Source organism: Scyliorhinus torazame, chromosome 3 (genome assembly GCF_047496885.1).
Source record: "Scyliorhinus torazame isolate Kashiwa2021f chromosome 3, sScyTor2.1, whole genome shotgun sequence".
In the NCBI taxonomy this organism is placed as follows: domain Eukaryota; kingdom Metazoa; phylum Chordata; class Chondrichthyes; order Carcharhiniformes; family Scyliorhinidae; genus Scyliorhinus; species Scyliorhinus torazame.
In genome coordinates, this window is record NC_092709.1 from 240,956,128 (window position 1) to 240,975,691 (window position 19,564).

The following is a 19,564-nucleotide window of genomic DNA, read 5'->3' on the forward strand; positions in this document are numbered from 1 at the left end:
TTTGATGGAACATTCTCCCACTTGCCTGGATGACTGCAGCCCCAACAACACTCAAGAAACTCAACACTATACAGGACAAAGCTTGACACCCTTGATTGGTGTCACCCCATCCAACACCTCGAACATCCACTACCTCCAACAATGATGCATGCTGAAATGTGGTGACTAGGGGCTTTTCAGAGTATCTTCATACTTGTGACAAATAAGGTTATTATTATTATTAGTGGCAAAAGTGTGAACTAACTACAAGATGGATTCCAGCAAATCACCAAGGCTCCTGCAACAATACTTTCAAAACCTATGACCTCTACCACCTAGAAGGACAAGCAAACACCACCACCTGGATGTTCCCCTCTAAGCCACATACCACCCTGACTTGGAAATATATTGCCGTTCTTTCACTGTCTGCTGGGTCCAAATCATCGAATTCCCTCCCTACACCACATTTAATGCAGCGATTCAAGATGGTGGCTCACCACCACATTCTCAAGGGCAATAAGGGACGGATCGGTGGTACAGTGGTTAGCACTGCTGCCTTACAGCTCCAGGTCCCAGGTTCAATTCCAGCCTTGGCGGACTGTCTGTGTGGAGTTTGCACTTTCTTCCCGTGTCTGTGTGGGTTTTCTCCGGTGTCCTCCCACAGTCCAAAGATGTGCAGGTTAGGTGGATTGGCCTTGCTAAATTGCCCCTTGGTGTCCAAAAAAGGTTGGGTGGGGGTTGCTGGGTTGCAGGAATAGGGTGGAGGTATGGGCTTGGGTATGGTGCTCTTTCCAAGTACTGGTACAGACTCGATGGGCCGAATGACTTCCTTCTGCACTGTAGGTATTCCATGATTCTATAATAATGCTGGCTTAGCCAGCGATGCCCACATCCCATGAAAGAAAAATAAATTGGGCATGCGGGGAGTTCAGTGTCCAATTGGTGTTGCCTAGCTTTACCAGAAGGTGGGAGCTGCCTGAAGGTCATGAGCATCAAAGGCACCTGACTCCACAATGGGGCCTGCCACTGCTTTGCAAAAGAGAGAGGGCAGCATTGTTGGAAGTTCCAGCAACATCTGTGTCCACAGATGTGTCCCAACAGTGAACTGAAAGGCATTGCGATTCGATACCAAATGCCCAGTGCTAATAATTCCTCTTCAGAAATAAAAATACTTAATTATTCCCAACATCCAATTCATTTATACTGATTATGAACAGCTGTGGCCCTAGTACTGATCCTTGCGGTATCCACTAGTTGCAGCCTGCTATCCTGAGAATAACCCATTTAACCCTACTCTGTTTTCTGCACGTTAACCAATTCTCAATCCAAACTGGTACATTACCCTCAACCCCATGTGCTCTAATTTTATTTATTAAGCTCCTGTGTGGAAGCTCCTGTGTGGAACCTTATCAAAGGCCTTCTGAAAGTACAAATACACCCCACCACTGATTCTCCTTTATCTATGCTGCAAGTAGCATCCTCAAAAAACCCCAACAGGTTGGTTAAACATGACTTTCCATTCATAAATCCATGTTGACTCTCCCCAATCATATTATTATTTTCTCCGTGTTTAGTTATCACATCCTTTATAATAGATTCTAACAGTTCTGTAGCTTTCCGTTTTCTCTCTCCCTCCTTTCTTAAATAGTGGGGTTACATTTGTGACTTTCCCATCTTCAGGAACCTTTTCAGAATCTACAGAATTTTGAAACATAATTAATGCATCCACTATCTTAACAGCAACTCCTTCAACACTCTGGTGCCTAACTCCTTTGCTCTGGGAGATTTATCAACCTTCAACCCTAATTTTTCACATTCTACATTTTAATTAATACTAATTTCTTTCAGTTCCTCATTTTCAGAATAAGAACTAGGAGCAGGAGTAGGCCATCTGGCCCCTCGAGCCTGCTCCACCATTCAATGAGATCATGGCTGATCTTTTGTGGACTCAGCTCCACTTTCCGGCCTGAACACCATAACCCTTAATCCCTTTATTCTTCAAAAAACTATCTATCTTTATCTTAAAAACATTTAATGAAGGAGCCTTTGCTGCTTCACTGGGCAAGGAATTCCATAGATTCACAACCCTTTGGGTGAAGAAGTTCCTCCTAAACTCAGTCCTAAATCTACTTCCCCTTATTTTGAGGCTATGCCCCCAAGTTCTGCTTTCACCCGCCAGTGGAAACAACCTGCCCGCATCTATCCTATCTATTCCCTTCATAATCTTATATGTTTCTATAAGATCCCCCCTCATCCTTCTAAATTCCAGCGAGTACAGTCCCAGTCTACTCAACCTCTCCTCGTAATCCAACCCCTTCAGCTCTGGGATTAACCTAGTGAATCTCCTCTGCACACCCTCCAGTGCCAGTATGTCCTTTCTCAAGTAAGGAGACCAAAACTGAACACAATACTCCAGGTGTGGCCTCACTAACACCTTATACAATTGCAGCAGAACGTCCCTAGTCTTAAACTCCATCCCTCTAGCAATGAAGGACAAAATTCCATTTGCCTTCTTAATCACCTGTTGCACCTGTAAACCAACTTTTTGCGACTCATGCACTAGCACACCCAGGTCTCTCTGCACAGCAGCATGTTTTAATATTTTATCATTTAAATAATAATCCCTTTTGCTGTTATTCCTACCAAAATGGATAACCTCACATTTGTCAACATTGTATTCCATCTGCCAGACACTAGCCCATTCACTTAGCCTATCCAAATCCCTCTGCAGACTTCCAGTATCCTCTGCACATTTTGCTTTACCACTTATCTTAGTCTGCAAACTTGGACACATTGCCCTTGGTCCCCAACTAGGTCTGTTGGTTCCTTATTATTTCTGAGAAACTTATTCTGCTGGATTCTCCATTGGCACGATCCTCCACTTCGCTGGTAGCGCACCCACTCCCGCAGGTTTCCCAATGGCATGGGGTGACCACAATGGGAAACCCCATTGGCCGGTTGCGGGAACAGAGACTCCCACTGCTGGCGGGGGTGTGCCACGCCAGAAAACGGGGCTGGCGGGACAGAGAATCCTGCCCGTTGTATTTTGATGAAGACAACACAAATTAATTATTTAGTTTCTGTGTCATTTCCTTAATCTCCATTATAAGTTCTCATGTCTCTGCCTGCAATTTAATTTGCCGTTGCTAATCTTTTCCTTTTTGCATACCGAAAGAAGATTTTACAATCTGCCTGTACGTTGCTCACTCACTTGCATTCATATTCTCTTTTCCCTTTCTTTATCAGATTCTTGGTTCTCCTTTGCTGGATTATTTTTTTGACAACCTTATAAGCCTCTTCCGTTAATTTAATGCAATTTTGAACTCATTTTGATAGGCATGGTTAATTCGCATTTCCTATTGGGTGTTTGTGTCTTCGAGGAATATACATTTGTCGCAGACCATGTAATAATTCTATAAACACTAGCCATTGTCTGTCCACTTTCAAATCTTTTTAATGCATTTCCCCAATTCACCATACTCAACTTGCCATTTTTATCTTCATAGTTTCCTTTGTTCAGATCAAAGACCCTAGTTTAGGAATTAATTGTATCACTTTTGAGCTTAATGTAAAATTCTTGCTTATTATGGTCACTATTTCCAAATGATCCTTTACAATGAGGTTTTAATTAGCCCTTATTATACTAAATTTAAAATAGCCCGATCCCTAGTTCAATATGCTGCACCAGTAACCCATCTCGTACACATTTCAGGAATTCATCCTCCATAGCATTAGTACTAAATAGATTTATCTGCTCTATATGTAGATTGAAGTCACCCTTCATTACTGTATTAAACTTGTTACAAGCACCTCTAATTTCATAATTTATACCATGCCCAACATTCCCACTACTGTTTGGTGGTCTATAAACAACTTCCACCAATGTTTGCTGCTTGCTGCTTTTTCTTAGCTCCTCCCAAACTGATGCTACATCTTGATCTTTCGATTAAATATCCTCTCTCTCTAGTTTACTGATTTTTTTCTGTAATAACAGTGTTACCCCACTTCCTTTTCCTTTCTGACTATCCTTCTTAAATGTTGAATATCATTGAATATTCAGTTCCCAGCCTTGGTCACCCCGCAGCCACCTTTTAGTAATCGCAACCAAATCATAACCATTCACTTCTATTTTTCCTTTCAAGTCATCCATCTTGTTATGAATGCTGCATGCATTCAGATAGAGTACCCTTAACTTTGTCTTTTTAAATGATTCCATATTTTGATTCAATTTGATGCCTTTGCTTTGTCTGCCCTCTAATTTTACTTTAGTGGAACAACTTTATTTTCTGTAATGCAAGACATTGAAGAGTCTTTGAAGTACAAATTATTACAAAGTACAACTTTGTGTCTTTTTCTTGAGACTATCAAATTCCTCTTTGCCTCAGTGATCCTTGTTACTATGGGAAATAAGCAACCCATATCCGCTGTGTTGCTTGCAGTCTTTTGCCATGTTGTTTATTGTGGCCACTAGTACACACCCCGTGAAAATAGGAAATGGCGTATTTGGGGGTGGGATTTAGGATTTTTGGTCATTTTCCGGATTTTCACCACAAAGGAGAGCCTCTCTATGGAACTGTGCCACATAAGCAATTAGTCCTCAAAGTAGGAATAGGATGCAAGGTTCTGAACTAGACTGGAAACTGGTTGACATAGCCAGTATCATGTGGATTAAGGGTCAGTTCCGGAGAAGCATCATATTAGACTCGATACATTAACATTGTTTTTCTCTCTCCACACTCTGCCAGACCTTCTGAGTTTTCCCAGCATTTTCTGCTTTTATTTCAAATTTCCAGCATCTGCGGTTTTTTACTTTAATTTATCACAAGGATTAATGTTGGACCTTTTGCTGTTCATACAGTGTATATAAATAATTGGGAACTTGGGGATAGAAACAAGGCTGTCAGATGACACCAAATTGGAAGAGTAAATCCAAATGATAAGCAAGACGCAAATCTAAAATAATGGAATCCATGGCTGGATGAGTGGCAAACGGCACTTACTATCATCAAACCCAATAATGATGCCAAGGAATGAAAATAACCAAAATAATAAAGGACACAAACACAAAAATAACCTACCCCACGAGTATCAGCAGCATTTGCCATAATTTCTAACCAACCCTCAAATGTAGCCTGTAACATAAAAAACAATACAAAATGATGTGGTTAACATAGATCTTGTTCAGCATGTTAATATTATATCTGAAACTAATTTTTAACATGGAACTTAATTTCATAGAATCCCTGGTGCAGAAGGAGGCCATTCAGCCCATCTTTTCTGCATTTTCGGCCCTTGGAACAAGCACCCTACTTAAGCCCACACCTCCACCCTATCCCCGTAACCCAGTAACTCCACCTAACCTTTTGGACATTAAGGGGCAATTTAGCATGGCCAAATCCACTTAACCTGCACATCTTTGGACTGTGGGAGGAAACAGGAGCACAGGAGGAAACCCACGCAGACACGGGGAGAAAGTGCAAACTCTTCATTATCAAAGTAATTTTACAGGTCATTGACTTGAAACATGAACTCCATTTCTTTCTGTAAAAATGTTACCTGGCCTTCTGAGTATTTCCAGTACATTCGGTTTTTATTTCAGATTTTCAGCATCTGTAGCAGTTTGGTTTTGTAATTCTTCTTGGCACCCAAGTCCCAGTCTTTTGAAATGACTGCATTTTGTAAAATGTTTTATTTTTCTCTGACTGTGGCATTCTGATCAGCTGCTAAGCTACTCAGGTTAGGTATTAGATGTTGTCCTGCTGCAAGCTGTGGATAAGTAATGTGTGCTGCCTGCTCCTGTGTAAAGTATGCTTCAATAACATCTGCACAGTTAAAAGGCAATAAGGAAAGCTAACATTCCAAAAGTACCCCTTTAGGAATCAAGCAGTTAAAGAAAATGATTAAATTCACCATCCTTTAGTTTTTTTTGTCACTTGGATTGCTTGTTTTCAGTCTAGGGTTAGGACCTATTGCCTCGTCCAAAGATAGACTTTGACAGAATATAACAACCCAGCTTCAAAGAGGCTTCCCAGGGTAATGTAAAATGTAGCAAATCCCACAAATTTCAAATATGTGTCCAGTTTACATTTTGCAAATTTTCAGACGGACCACTCAAACCCAGACTGAACAGTCCAAAGCTTGGTGATCAATGGGCTGCACCTAGGACTGTTTGATTTTGAAATGAAGCAACAAAAGTAAAACAATCAAATTTCCCAACAATGACATTGTTTACCCTTATTTGGAGATACTTTCTTCATATAATCCAATTTGTGCCCATGGGGACGTGATTTATATGGGAGTGCAAGTCCTTATTTTATTTACCAATAGCTTGGAGAAGGCAGAAGAATGCAACACCAATAATCTCAGAAGGAACAGAGTACAGTTTTAAGAATTGGGGAAAATTACGATCAAAAAATAAAATTGAGATAAAATAAAAAGGGGAATTGATGAGGGCAGTTGTCTGAAGGGGCTTTTGATATGTGAATGAGCACACCAATGAAAAAAACAAGTGTTTACCTCTGAGACGAATGAAAAAGAATGGGCCGAAGAGGTACCTTCAAAGTGGAGCAATAAGGAAATTGGTACTTATATGCTAAAAGCCAGGTCTACAGGGAGAGTCGGTAACATCAAAGGGAAAGAATAATATATCCATAGCACAATAACTGGGGAATAGGACAGTGTAGAGGCAGCTACCATCACAGTCACACCCAGATGTGAAAAACGCTCTCCTCGGAAAACAAGTTATTGCGAAAAGGGCAGCTGATTAAAATCAAAAACCTGAACCGAAAAGGTTATGCCTTTGCTAAAACTGAAGACGGTTTTCCCAAATTAGGACAAATAACAAATATCTGCTGGATTTAGCTCATAGAGTTATATAATATCGGATGTTGTTTGGGAACAAGGCGTGTGTGAGAGTTCAGGAAACTTGGGTATTTGAGAACGGAGGGGTAACTTGATGTATTACTATGTGTGTATTGCCATCAGTGTAGTTAAATGTACTGTTGTAGTGCATTATAGTCCTTCTTGTCTTGTTTTTTTTAAGTTAATAAATATTCTTTATTAATTGATCACAAAACAGTGACTTATCCCTGGTTTGCATATCTTTTTTCACATTATACCAAATTGAAAATATATACCATTAAGAACCAGTCTTCCAAGATACATAGACAAAGAAGACAGAATCTCTACGGTGCAGAAGGAGGCCATTTGGCCCAGCGAGCCTACACCGACCCTCTGTAGGAGCACCCTAACTCCGCTCACTCCCCTGCCCTATCCCTGTAAACCCACCTAACCTGCACAACTTTGGACACTAAGGGGAAATTTTAGCATGGCTAATCCACCTAAACTGCACGTCTTTGGACCCCTTCTGGATTTTGGCATACCCTCGTATTTAACATCAGCAGGATTCAAAGCAACAGTGATGAGAGGATTAAGTGGATTAAAAACTCCCTCAGCAAAGAAAAACAAAGTCAATGATTAATAAAAGTAATTTCTCTTGGAATTAGTCAGCATTTAAAGAACAGAATAATTGGTTGATTAATGGGGAATTGATATTTCAAAAGAAAGTGAATTTTAAAACGACATTCTAATGGTTCGCTTATTTGGCGTTTACTGGCTAATATTACTGAGGCCAGATTTTCGAGGCAAGTAGCTTGTGTTGATAAATTTCCCCATTTGACACTATTTTTGATACAGGCAGGTGGGAATAGGATGGAGTCCAGCCCACTGATTCCAGAAGCAGATCTTAGGCGAACTCAATGACCAGATCATAATTTTTTCTAACCTACACCAGATGAGCTGTCAAACAAAGCATTCCAACAGAATTTTAAGAAAAACTCTTGCTAATAGCATCAATAAATTTTCATGTTTGAGGAGTGGGGTCATTAAAAAACTTCAGATCATGACTCTTAAATAAACTTATCTGCCATTCAAGGGCACTTATGTCGATTGCACAAATTTATGACTCCTACACTGAGGAATTGGGGGCGGGATTCTCTCAGCCTGGGCGGCCGGGCTGGAGAATCCCCGCGACCGGCGCGAATCACGCCACGTCGCCCCAACACCGGCACACGATTCTCCGCAGAAAGCCATTGGCGCCGGCGTGGTTGGCGCGGTGCCAGTCGGGGGCCGCTCTACGCAGCCCCCCCCGCTGATTCTCGGCCCGGGATGGGTGCCGTCCACTCCTGCTCTCAGCCGGCGGAACACGGTGTGGAAGTGTTGGGGGAGGGGTCCGACCCCGGGGGGTGGCCTCCGATGTGGCCTGGCTCACGTTGGGGGTCCATCGATTGGCTGGCCTCTCTGGCTGGGGGCCTCCTTTCTTCCATGCTGGCCCCTGTAGCCCTGCGCCATGTTGAGTCGGGGTTGGCGCGTTGAAGGGAGCCACTGCGCATGTGCTCATTAGCGCTGGTGTCACAGCTCATGCGCGGACCCCGCGGACCCCAGTTGACGCCAGGATCAGCAGTTGGAGCGGCGTGAACCGCTCCAGCGCCGTGCTGGCCCCCTGTAGGGGCCAGAATTGCTGATCCTGGGGCCGTGTTGACGCCGCTGAGAAACGCGACGGCGTTTCCGACGGCGTCAACACTTAGCCTCAGGAGGGCTCTGCTGAGTTTAGATTTCCCTCTTGTGTGAGTCATGCCCTGCCTCCTTCCCCCATGACAAAAATTGGCTCTTGGAAATGGGACTCCTGCATCTGGGTCCCACCTGCCATTTTTAAAGGTTCCTGGAGTCTTCCCCACTCCACAAAAGTCTGATCCGAGGGTTGTTAACCCTTCAGGATTGCTGTCTCCATGAATTGAAGATTGATTGTCAGGATTCTACTGCAAGCAACCCGGAATGAAAAAACACACGCAATGAATAATTATTTTTTCACATTTTCTTTAGTCATAAAAATATTGGACATGGAGTAAAAAGGTTGGTTGACTGCCAGTCATTAATTATCTTATCGGATGGGAAAAGTAGTACACTGCAAATACACTGCCAGTATGGATACCTCAGTGATCAATGGCAGGAATGTGGGGGTAGGATGGTTGGAGGCAGAAGGTCTTGTGATGAACACCACTAGGAATATGTCTAAACAGAGTTGGAACCATAACTGACATAGATCCTGCAACTGTGGTTTGAAGTTGCTTATCGGAGGCTGATGTGGATCTGGTTGTATCAGTTAGTTGCACTTGCACCTCATAGTCTGAAAGCTATGAGTTCAAGCCTTGTTCTTCTCTTAAACATCTTTTTAAGCTGATACTTCAATATATTCAGCAATATTGATAGAGCGCTCCATTGATAGAGACAAAGTCACTGTCTGCAAACCGAGGTCCTTTTGCCTGTTTAGATGGATGAACACAATATCATGGCATTTTTGTGAAAGGAAAATGAATGTCTCCTGGTTTTGTGGCAAACATTTAACCCTCAACTCATACCTGCAAAAGGATTAACTGGTCATTTGCTTTTTGTGGGGCCTTCCTCTGCCATGTTTGCTTACAAAACGACAGGGATTCATTGGTTATTAAGTATTTTGGGATGACTTAAGCTCATGAATAAAAAAAACTATATAAATTCATTTTTTCTTTGGCAAATGGTTTGGGAACACCTTGAGGAGATAGTTGCCACATTAATACCAGCTGCAGTAGAATGAACCCAGAATTTTAAACAACAGTGACCTGACTTAAAAATGGGTTGCTCAACAGCTGAAAAAAGCTTTGGATTTTTTGAAGCTGTGAAAGGCTCTTTACTGACCCAGAACATAAGGATGTGGGCTGGTTAGCTCAGTTGGCTGAATGGCCAGCGAGTGGTTCAGAATAATGGCAATTGCATGCTTTCTTCTCCTACCTATAAATGGAGGGCAATGGCAAACCACTATAGGGAAAAACTGTAATGAGAAACAACTCAGGTGAAGCACCAGCAGACAAGGAGCCAAGAGAATGACTTGCCTTTGGGCAGAGTACATATTTTTTTTTTACATCAGATTTAAAGCTAATTGAAAATAAGGCTCGATGAAATTACCAATTTTAGTAACACCCAGGTGTAATACGGGTGCCACATGGTGAGCACTGCTGCCTCACGGAGTCAGGGACCCTGGTTCGATTCCGACCTTGGGTGACTGTGTGGAGATTGCACGTCCTGTATGTGTCTGTGTGGATTTCCTCTGTGTGGCTCCAGTTTCCTCCCACAATCCAAAGATGTGGTTAGGTCGATTGGCCATGCTAAATTGCCTCTTAATGTCCAAAGGTTAGGTGAGGTTATGAGGATAGTGCGGGGAGTGGGCCTAGGTAGATGCCCTTTCGGAGTGTCGATGCAGACTTGGTGGACCAGATGGCCTTTTTCTGCACTGTGGGGATTCTATGATTCGAATACGCTTTATGATTTTTGTTACATTTTGCCATTCTATAGGGCAACGTGGTGGCACAGTGGTTGGCACTGCTGCCTCACGGTGCTGAGGACCTGGGTTCGATCCCGGCCCCGGGTCACTGTCCGTCTGGAGTTTGCACATTCTCCCTGTGTCTGAGTGGGTCTCACCCCCACAACACAAAAGATGTGCAGGGTAGGTGGATTGACCACAGTAAATTTCCGGTTAATTAGAAAAATTTAAAAAAAACATTTGAAAAAATTGTCATTCTCCAATTGTATGCACTAATGTCAGAATCATAATTTTTGCATAGTTTCCATACTGTACTTTGTGTTGTCATATGAAAAAGGTCACAAGTTCCCAACCTCGTTTTTAATTTACAGTTGTTATAAATTCCTCCCACAAGCTTTCCTAAATTATGTTTAAATACAGAACATCTTAAGGCACAGACTGAAGGTCCTCAGCAAATGTATTTTTGCTTACTTACCACTTGCAGGAGAGCCATGTAAGCTGCTAGTACGTTATCAAAGTTAATCTTGGGGTTGACCCACTTGTACCCAATATCTTGGTATGCATCACATTCGGATCGATTATTTACAATATTAAGGGGAAGACGAACATTATTTTCATCCACACACTGAAAGAAGGTTCCACCAAAGATCTGAACACCAACAATGCCAAATATCAGCCAGAATACAAGACATACGAACATGACATTAGAAATCGATGGTATTGAAGCAACCAAAGCGTTAACAACAAGCTGCAAGACAAAATAGAAACAGTAAATTGTAGATTCTGCAAACTGAACGAAAATAAATTAGTTTGACAGTAAATCCTCACTGTATAAAATTAACAAGGATTTATTTATTGATTCACAGGATGTTGGTGTTGTTGATTAGGAGAGCATTTGTTGCGCATTCCTAATTGCCCCAATTGGAATAGTAATGATAATTGGCTGTAACTTCTAGTGGACTGGCAATTGAGTCAGATTGCTATTCCACTCATAATTACTTACCTAGAAATCCAGTCGCTCCCATTCCATCCAACTTTCCGACTCAGACTGGGGAGATCACCTCAACGCAACGGGGTCCTGAGGCCCACAGTCAAGGGCAGCTCACTCGAAGGTAAGTAATCATTGGACCTTTTTTTTAAAGCACTAGCTGTAACTGTAGAGGCAGAAGGCAAGTGGGCAGGATTGGGGGAGGATGGTCTGTTGGTCTGCGGGGGATGGGTGGTCGCAGGACGGACAGTTGGGGCCTTCAGTCAGGGGGAGGTTGCAGTTTGGAGGGGTGTGGGGAATGTATTTGGGCAGGGGGTTCTTGTGAGGTTCAGGGGATTGGTCAGGTGAGGTTAATGGGGTCAGGGTCATCGAGGGGTCCTGTGGGGACCAGCACTGTGTGGTCCCATGGGGAACTGGGAGGAGAGTGGGGGTGGGGGGGGGGGGAGGGGGAGGGTGTCAGGTATCATTGGGGTTTGGGGGAAGGTCAGTACTATAGTTACCCAGAAACTAGAAGTGGTTTTAATTCTTCAAAATTTTTTGGGGTATCTAGTGCTGCAAGACAGTCAGAACCATCCAAAGTTTGTGATTTTAAATCTCATTTTTCATTGGTTCCCAGTGGAGGACAATGGCCCATAGAACGTTTTAACTTTCCGGGCAACTGCCATGCAATCCTTACCTAAGAACGTGTGGGTGGGGGGTGGTTCCCCAGCATGATTCTGGGGTAACCCCCAGACACACTGCCCTGGAGCTCAGAAAATATGGACCAAAGTGATTCAAGCTTTTTACTAATCAGTACTACATGTGTATCATTGTAGTTCAAATATATGTCATAGAATTAGTACTGCGTATTAAAAAAAGATTTATAATGTGACCATTTCCACAAAAACTTTGATAGATAATTTGACATAAGTAAATGAAAGGTAGCTGTCTACATTTGTCAAGCTATCTTAAATGGATATCAAGGTTCATTTAAATTCCTTTCGCCCAGCAGAAACTGGGCAGATCTGGAGTTAAAATCTGCAGGGAACATTTACCGCACTATTGTTCCCTCATGGACATTGTAGCACAGCTGTTTTCTTGGCAGTGCAGCTGATGTGTAGTGGAGCCAGAAGCTTTTTTTAAGTCTACTGAGCAAAAGAGCAGCCACAGATCCTCTGCCGCTCAACCTCTGCCCACACAGCCACATCCCCGCTCAGTGCACTGTTCACCCTTTAACTCCGGCTCAACAACCCTGAGAAATTCACTTAGCGATGATGTAGATGGCTCTAACTTTTTTTCACTGGGTGAGACGCAACACATAAATTTTCTAATGGAGACAGGTGAAAGTAGGTTCTGACAGAGAAAACGAAGACTCTGCAAAGGGCAGTCTCTGGTTGCAGAGGCTGTGGACTCAGTTCTTTGCTGAGTGAGCCATCTGCTCTGGAAGAATGTTGAATGGGCATCATACTTATAATGAAGTACTGAAGACCATCCTGAATTAGCTGGTAATGACGGCAAGAGTCACAGTGACGTTCAATGCCTTGGGCGGCACGTTGGCGCAATGGTTGGCACTGCTGCCTCACGACGCCGAGGACCCAGGTTCAATCCCGGCCCCATGTCACTGTCCGTGCGGAGTTTGCACATTCTCCCTGTTTCTGCTTGGGTCTCACCACCACAACACAAAGATGTGCAAGGTAGGTGGATTGGCCACGCTAAATTGCCCCTTAATTTGTAAAAAAAATTGAGTACTATAAATTTTTTAAAAAGTTAGCCCAACTCAATCCCAATATCGGGGATGGGTCGACACACCATAGTGCTACCAATTTGATAATTTGTAGAGATAACTTATATCCCTTTTCCACAGACTTAGGTCCAATGTAATTTTGGTGTGAATGGCTGGAGGAGCTGCTTTCACCTTCAATATCTTGCCACTTGTATGCCTACACCCAGGTCCACTGGAATTTAGCTTGCATTTCCGAATGTGGTGTAATTTATGCCCCAAATTCCAGCCACCTCCACCAAATCATTTTGCCTCAAAAGGATTTCAGACTAATATTTGATTTAGTTTAAACTATTAAAGCCAGATTCTGAATCAATTTGTTTTGCTGTAACTTGATTTATATTGTTGCCTACTTCAGGGGTATTGCCGGAATTTAATCAGTTGACTGTAGTGCTTACCAGCACAGAGCAGCGGTATATTCTACCTCTTTTCGGGCTCAGTCAACATTCTTCAGCAGTACTTTGAATTCAGGGTTACCTAGATTTTCTAGGATGAATCGAAGCTCCCAGTAATACCTGTCTTTCTCCAAGTCCAATGAATGAATCGTCAATATCAGCTCAGAATGCTGCTGATCTGTTTGCTCAAGCATTACCAAACCAACCTCTGGCAAACCTGTACAGTAGCACTTACTAATCTCCTTGGTGAAATGTTGACCTTGATACTTAGCCCTCTTGATGACGGGTGGGTGAGAGCTGGCATCAAGGACTTAAATTGTCAAATGCAGAAATAGTGATCCTCGCCTGCCACACATGCAGTTTTCTCTGAGGATTTTGGGAGGCCGAAGAGTCACATCACAGAGAGACAACACCGTCATTAACATATGCTTCCACAGTGCAATTGGGTGGTCGATTTAAAATTCACTGCTGCAGCATAGATTTGCCAGAACATACCACTGTTCTGTGCTGGTAAGCAATACCCAGTCAGCTGATCAAATCCCAGCCATGCCCCTACACAAAATTGAGGCTCTCACTAATCTGTGCTTACATTTTTGGGTTTACATTATGTATATGAACTTATATGGGCAACTTTGACTTGATACCGTGCAAAAAGAAACCCTACTTGTAGATTCTCAGTAAATTAGTTAGGAGGCTTTTAAGCTTTGTAATGCATACATGTCCGATATCAGGCTAATCAAAATAAGTAAAAAGGAATAAAGCTTAAAGTGAATTGTGGCCAATCTGATAATTATTTGCATTACTATTCATTCCATATTCAAAACCCACTGGAATGAAGACGGCAAGTCTGCAAAATCCACCAAAGACAATCGGCCCTGAGGAGTGTGAGAGACGCTACATCTCTTGTCCGATTAACAAGGCATTTATGACAACGATCGGAATCATTCAAGTGTTGGAGATGGACCACGAAAGACTAATTGCTTGGCAAATGAGGCCCTGGTTTAAGATACCTTTCCAGACATGAGCTAATCAATGAGCCATAAAACAGTAAAAAAAAAATATACAAGTCCAAACGGTACAACACTAATTTTGTGTTGGAGAAACAGGGTACCCTCCCCTCAGTACCAACGTACGAGGAGGGGAGGTGGGAGGGGGGGGGATACTCTGATTATTAAAACAGTTCACAACACATTTCTACAAAAAACAAATGGTACAATCACTAGGACCAGGAGAGACCAGATACCCTCACCTCTGTACCAACAGAAGGGCAAGGAAGGGGATGGTGGGGAGAGAGGGGAAAGGAGGGTGTTGGGGAGGGAGAGATTCGGGGTCTTGGTGGAGGGGGGCCCAAGAGGACACTGCCTGAACTATCTACGTCGGCGGAAAAACAAAAGAACCTTCAATTATGACGTGCCAGACTCTGGGAGTCCCCCAGAGGGGGTGAGGGATGACACAGTGCCAGGCACGAGTGAGCCCTGCACCCACTGCAGAGAGCCTCATGTGCATCCACCGCTCCCGGCACTGGGTGGCTGACACCCTTCGGACAGTTGCATTCAAGTTACGATTGGGATATATAACTGTTTGAATTACTGGCAGCTGGAGACAACGGTCACATGACAAGCCAATACCATTGTGTGTTTTGAGCACATGCTCTCTATACAGAACCAACTTGTAAATTTTAGGCCCTGCCTTCTATTGTTGCTTCCCTCTCCATGTGCAGCAGACAGAGATTTTAAAGAAAGAACTCAATTCCATGGCTGTGTCTCATAAAAAACAACAAACTTGATCACCTCCATCTTTTGATCGGAAATATCAAGACCATCAAAATTGGCCTGATGCCAGCTAAATCATCAAACTATGAACTGCGTGCTCTTTTACCTTTCTTCCCCCACTTACTGTAATTTGACTAACCTATCTTTCCTTACTCTGTAATTTGCGTTTGTGTGTGAGAAAGTCAGTACCTATTTTGTTCTCATACTTGAATTGGTTTTAATTAAGCTAACATCTTTGGTTAACTCAAGAAAATATGTCTGATTGATCTTTTATGATCACAGTGCAAACAATTAAATACCCATTGAATTGGCAAGTATAACCATTTCAAATGCTTCTCAGCCTTTTGGCTAAAGTCAGATAAAGCCCATAATGAGGTGCAATGCCATTTCTTATCGGGGGCGAAATTCTCCTACCCGCCGCGCCACATTTCTGCCCCGACCCGCTGGCGGGATGCTCCGTTACACCGGCCGGTCAATGGGGTTTCCCATTGTGGGGCAGCCCCACGCCGTCGGGAAACCCCCGGGCGCCGGCAAAACGGAGACTCCCGCCGGCGGAGAATGACGCCCCAGTTTGGATCTTCGCCGGTGGGATTCTCTGTTTTGCCGGTGCCCGGGGGTTTCCCGACGGCGTGGGGCGGCCCCACAATAGGAAAGCCCATTGACCGGCTGGCGTAACGGAGAATCCCGCCGGCGGGTCGGGGCAGAAATGTGGGGAGGCGGGGCGGAGAATTCAGCCCCATATGTCTCTCTTGTACAGACCATGAATTAAATTCAATTTGAATTGTTTTTTGGAGCAAACAATGAGATGGATTTAGGGTTTTCCCTGTCCACTCTGCGCATTGGCTTTGTAACTTTAAGGATGGGATAAAAATGTTAAAAGCCTATTGTGATCAAATGAGAAGAGAGGAACGAGGGAAGTCATTCAAGCCCACCTCTTCTGGTCAGAATATATTCCCGTGTAGAGGAAAGATGTTTTTTTTCTTTTTGTTTTGAAACTGACAAAGTGCTATAGTTTTGCTAGATACAGCAAACAAAGCAAATTCTCTCCTGTAATGTTTTTCTTTTGTATACCTAAGATTTCCTGATTTATCCCATATTTTTGGGCTAGTTATGTTATTATTGCAATGTGATAAAACTAGTGTGGAAATAATTTAATTTCCATTCTTAAGAGCCCACAGGAGTGTTATAAACTCCTGCCGATCTCCCTCAGAGCCAAACATGCACAAATCAGTTGTCAAATTTGGAACAGCTTTTGCACAGCCAACAAAGAGAAAATTACATCATGTTCCAGAGCTGGATTTATTTCCCTATAAATTAAATTTCTAAAATTGTTTTCTTAGGAATATACATGGCAGAACATCTACTACAAAAACATCTGGACTTTGTCTATTCTTTAATGCTTATTCTCAAAGCTGAGCTTAAATCTTGAACCTTGGAGATGAAGAACATATTTTTCTATCAATTTTTATAACATTCAGTTCTCCTTTGATTAAAAATCATGAATAATGTGTCCCAGTATCAACGCCACTGCCCATTCTGGGCCCTCCACCAGTCCCAATCCCTCGTACCCCATTTTCCCCAGTATAAACACCACTGCCCATCCTGGGCCCTCCACCAGTCCCAATCCCTCATACCCCATTTCTCCCAGCCCCAGCCCTTGCCACGTGTTCACCATACCCTCCGACCTTCCCCTCTCTGAGGCTGAGTGTGCTGTTCTCAGCAAAGGACTCAGCTTTGTACCCTTACGCCCCCACCTCAATGAATTCTGGGCTCGACATGATGTTGAACTCTTCTTTCGTCGCCTTCGTTTCTGTGCCCACTTCTTTGGGCAAGAATCCTCCCACCTTTCCGCTGATTCTTTCATGTGCCTCCAACATTCTGCCTCCAAGTGGAACCCCCCACCGGGACAATTACCTGCCCTCGATGTTTTCATTGAGAACGGTCAATGGGACATTGGCCATCTTAAATTTTCTGCCCCCCTCACCCATTCCAACCTCTCACCTTCCAAACATCCTGCTCTTCACTCCGTCAGGTCTAACCCCGGCTTTGTCATCAAACTTGTCAACAAAGGGGGTGCTGTTGTCGTCTGGCGCACTGACCGCTACCTGGCAGAGGCCGAGTGCCAACTTAGTGTTGGGTGGGGTTACTGGGTTCTGGGGATAGGGTGGCGGTGTTGATTTGGGTAGGGTGCTCTTTCCAAGAGCCGGTGCAGACTCGATGGGCCGAATGGCCTCCTTCTGCACTGTAAATTCTATGATAATCTATGATATTTCATTCTCACTCCACAGTATAAATATTTCCCACTTTCTCTGTCTGTTGGCTGTGACAAAGAGTCACAGAAACGTTAGCTCTTTTCTCTCCCTACAGATGCTGCCAGACCTGCTGGGATTTTCCAGCATTTTCTTTTTGGTTTCAGATTCCAGCATCCGCAGTAATTTACTTTTATATCATGAATAATGGGCGAAATTCTCCCCCAACGGCGGGATGCCCGCCGACTGGCGCCAAAGCCGGCGCCAATCAGATGGGCATCGCGCCGGCAAAAAGGTGCGGAAGTCTCCGCATCTTTGGCGGCCTAGCCCCGACATTGAGGGGCTAGGCCGACGCCGGAGGGATTTCCGCCCCGCCAGCTGGCGGAAATGGCGTTTGTTGCCCCGCCAGCTGGCACGGAAATGCGGCGCATGCGCGGGAGCGTCAGCGGCCGCTATCAGTTTCCCGCGCATGCACAGTGGGGAGAGTCTCTTCCGCCTCCGCCATGGTGGAGGCAGTGGTGGAGGCGGAAGGGAAAGAGTGCCCCCACGGCACAGGCCCGCCCGCGGATCGGTGGGCCCCGATCGCGGGCCAGGCCACCGTGGGGGCACCCCCCGGGGTCAGATCGCCCCGCGCCCCCCCCCAAGGACCCCGGAGCCCGCCCACGCCGCCTGGTCCCGCCGGTAAATACCAGGTTTGATTTACGTCGGCGGGACAGGCAATTCCTGGGCGGGACTTCGGCCCAACCGGGCCGGAGAATCCAGCGGGGGGTCCCGCCAACCGGCGCGGCCGGATTCCCGCCCCCGCCCAATCTCCGGGAGCGGAGACTTCGGCGGGGGCGGGATTCACGGCGGCCAACGGCCATTCTCCGACCCGGCGGGGGGTCGGAGAATGACGCCCAATGTGTTTAGGAGTAAGAACTTGCTTATCTTCCGTTCTTGTTTACCCTTTTGGTTTATAGGCATGATAGATATTTAGATGAAATTGAGAGTAGAGCATGCTCCTAAGGGTCAGGTGTGGTGAGACTAACTCGCCCAGATGTTAAAACCAAGGAATGCATTTACCTGGCCCCATGGTGGCTGGCTTGGAGTCAGGGGCAGAAAAATAGATGTGTCGCATTGGGATGGCTCGCTGACACATTCCTGCTGCCAGGGATGTTTCCAGGTGGCTTGGGAATGAACCAGCTGCCCACTTCATGGAGGGGACAGCCAATTTGCGTGCTTAAGGCCCCAATTGGAGGCAATCAGCTCTTTGGAGGCAGCCTCCATGCAACAGGTTGGGGTTCCCTTGGAGTTAAAGGCTCCACGCCCTAAGGATAAGGCTACTTATAGGAAAGGCTGACTAGTAGCCCAAATGCAGGCAAAGCTGACTGGCTTGGTCCTTCTGCAATCATCATTATTTTAGCTCTGAAAGTGCCCCCATTCCCCCCACAAGATCTAAAATGCTTTCTTGGTGGAACTGCCAAAGATCCAGAGTTGCCAGTCATCTGATTGTGCCTGCAGTATTATAAACCCACCGCAAGCGGGAGGTGACCAATTAGCAGTCTGCCTCCTGGAAAAGCTTTGAGCTGGTCCCCATTCTTGACAAGAGTAGGCTTAGGACTCTCATTTGGTCCTAACAGCCCTGGGGTCCGAAAGCCGGTGGGAAAATCCTACCCCAATTTTTTAATACATTCTTTGATGCCTATTACAGGTCTACATTGGACTTCATCCTTCCTTAATTCCTTAAATGATTCACATAAATCATGTTTTTCCAACTTTGAGTATATCCATTGACAAGATTTTGCAGTGCATTATGTTTCTAAGCGGTATCTATGCAATGTTGGATCCAGAATTGGGTATTCAGGCCTTTAATCAAAATGTTGAGCTTATTTAGAAGATGTTAACATTGCAGGCTGCAAAGTTTGATTGCCTGTCGGCCCAAACAAAATGCCGCGAAATTACATCATGTAATTGTTCTCTTAAAGTAGCCCTATTCAGCTACAAGGCTGCATGTGAGGAAATACTCAAAAACACTATGAATGTACAACATTTCCTCTCCCTTTAATCAAAGGTCCCTGACACAATAAAC

The 19,564-nt window shown here is 44.4% G+C and overlaps 1 protein-coding gene across 1 annotated transcript in view; it reads right to left on the reverse strand.

Annotated features, from left to right (window-relative positions):
• LOC140409418 (sodium channel protein type 8 subunit alpha-like) overlaps positions 1-19,564 on the reverse strand; it is a 230,578-nt gene that overhangs the window by 120,917 nt on the left and 90,097 nt on the right. The window contains exons 11-12 of the mRNA XM_072497858.1: positions 10,809-11,081; positions 5,058-5,111 (exon numbers count right to left, since the gene is read on the reverse strand). Coding sequence (XP_072353959.1) covers positions 5,058-5,111; positions 10,809-11,081 — 327 coding nt within the window. The remainder of the gene's footprint in view (positions 1-5,057; positions 5,112-10,808; positions 11,082-19,564) is intronic.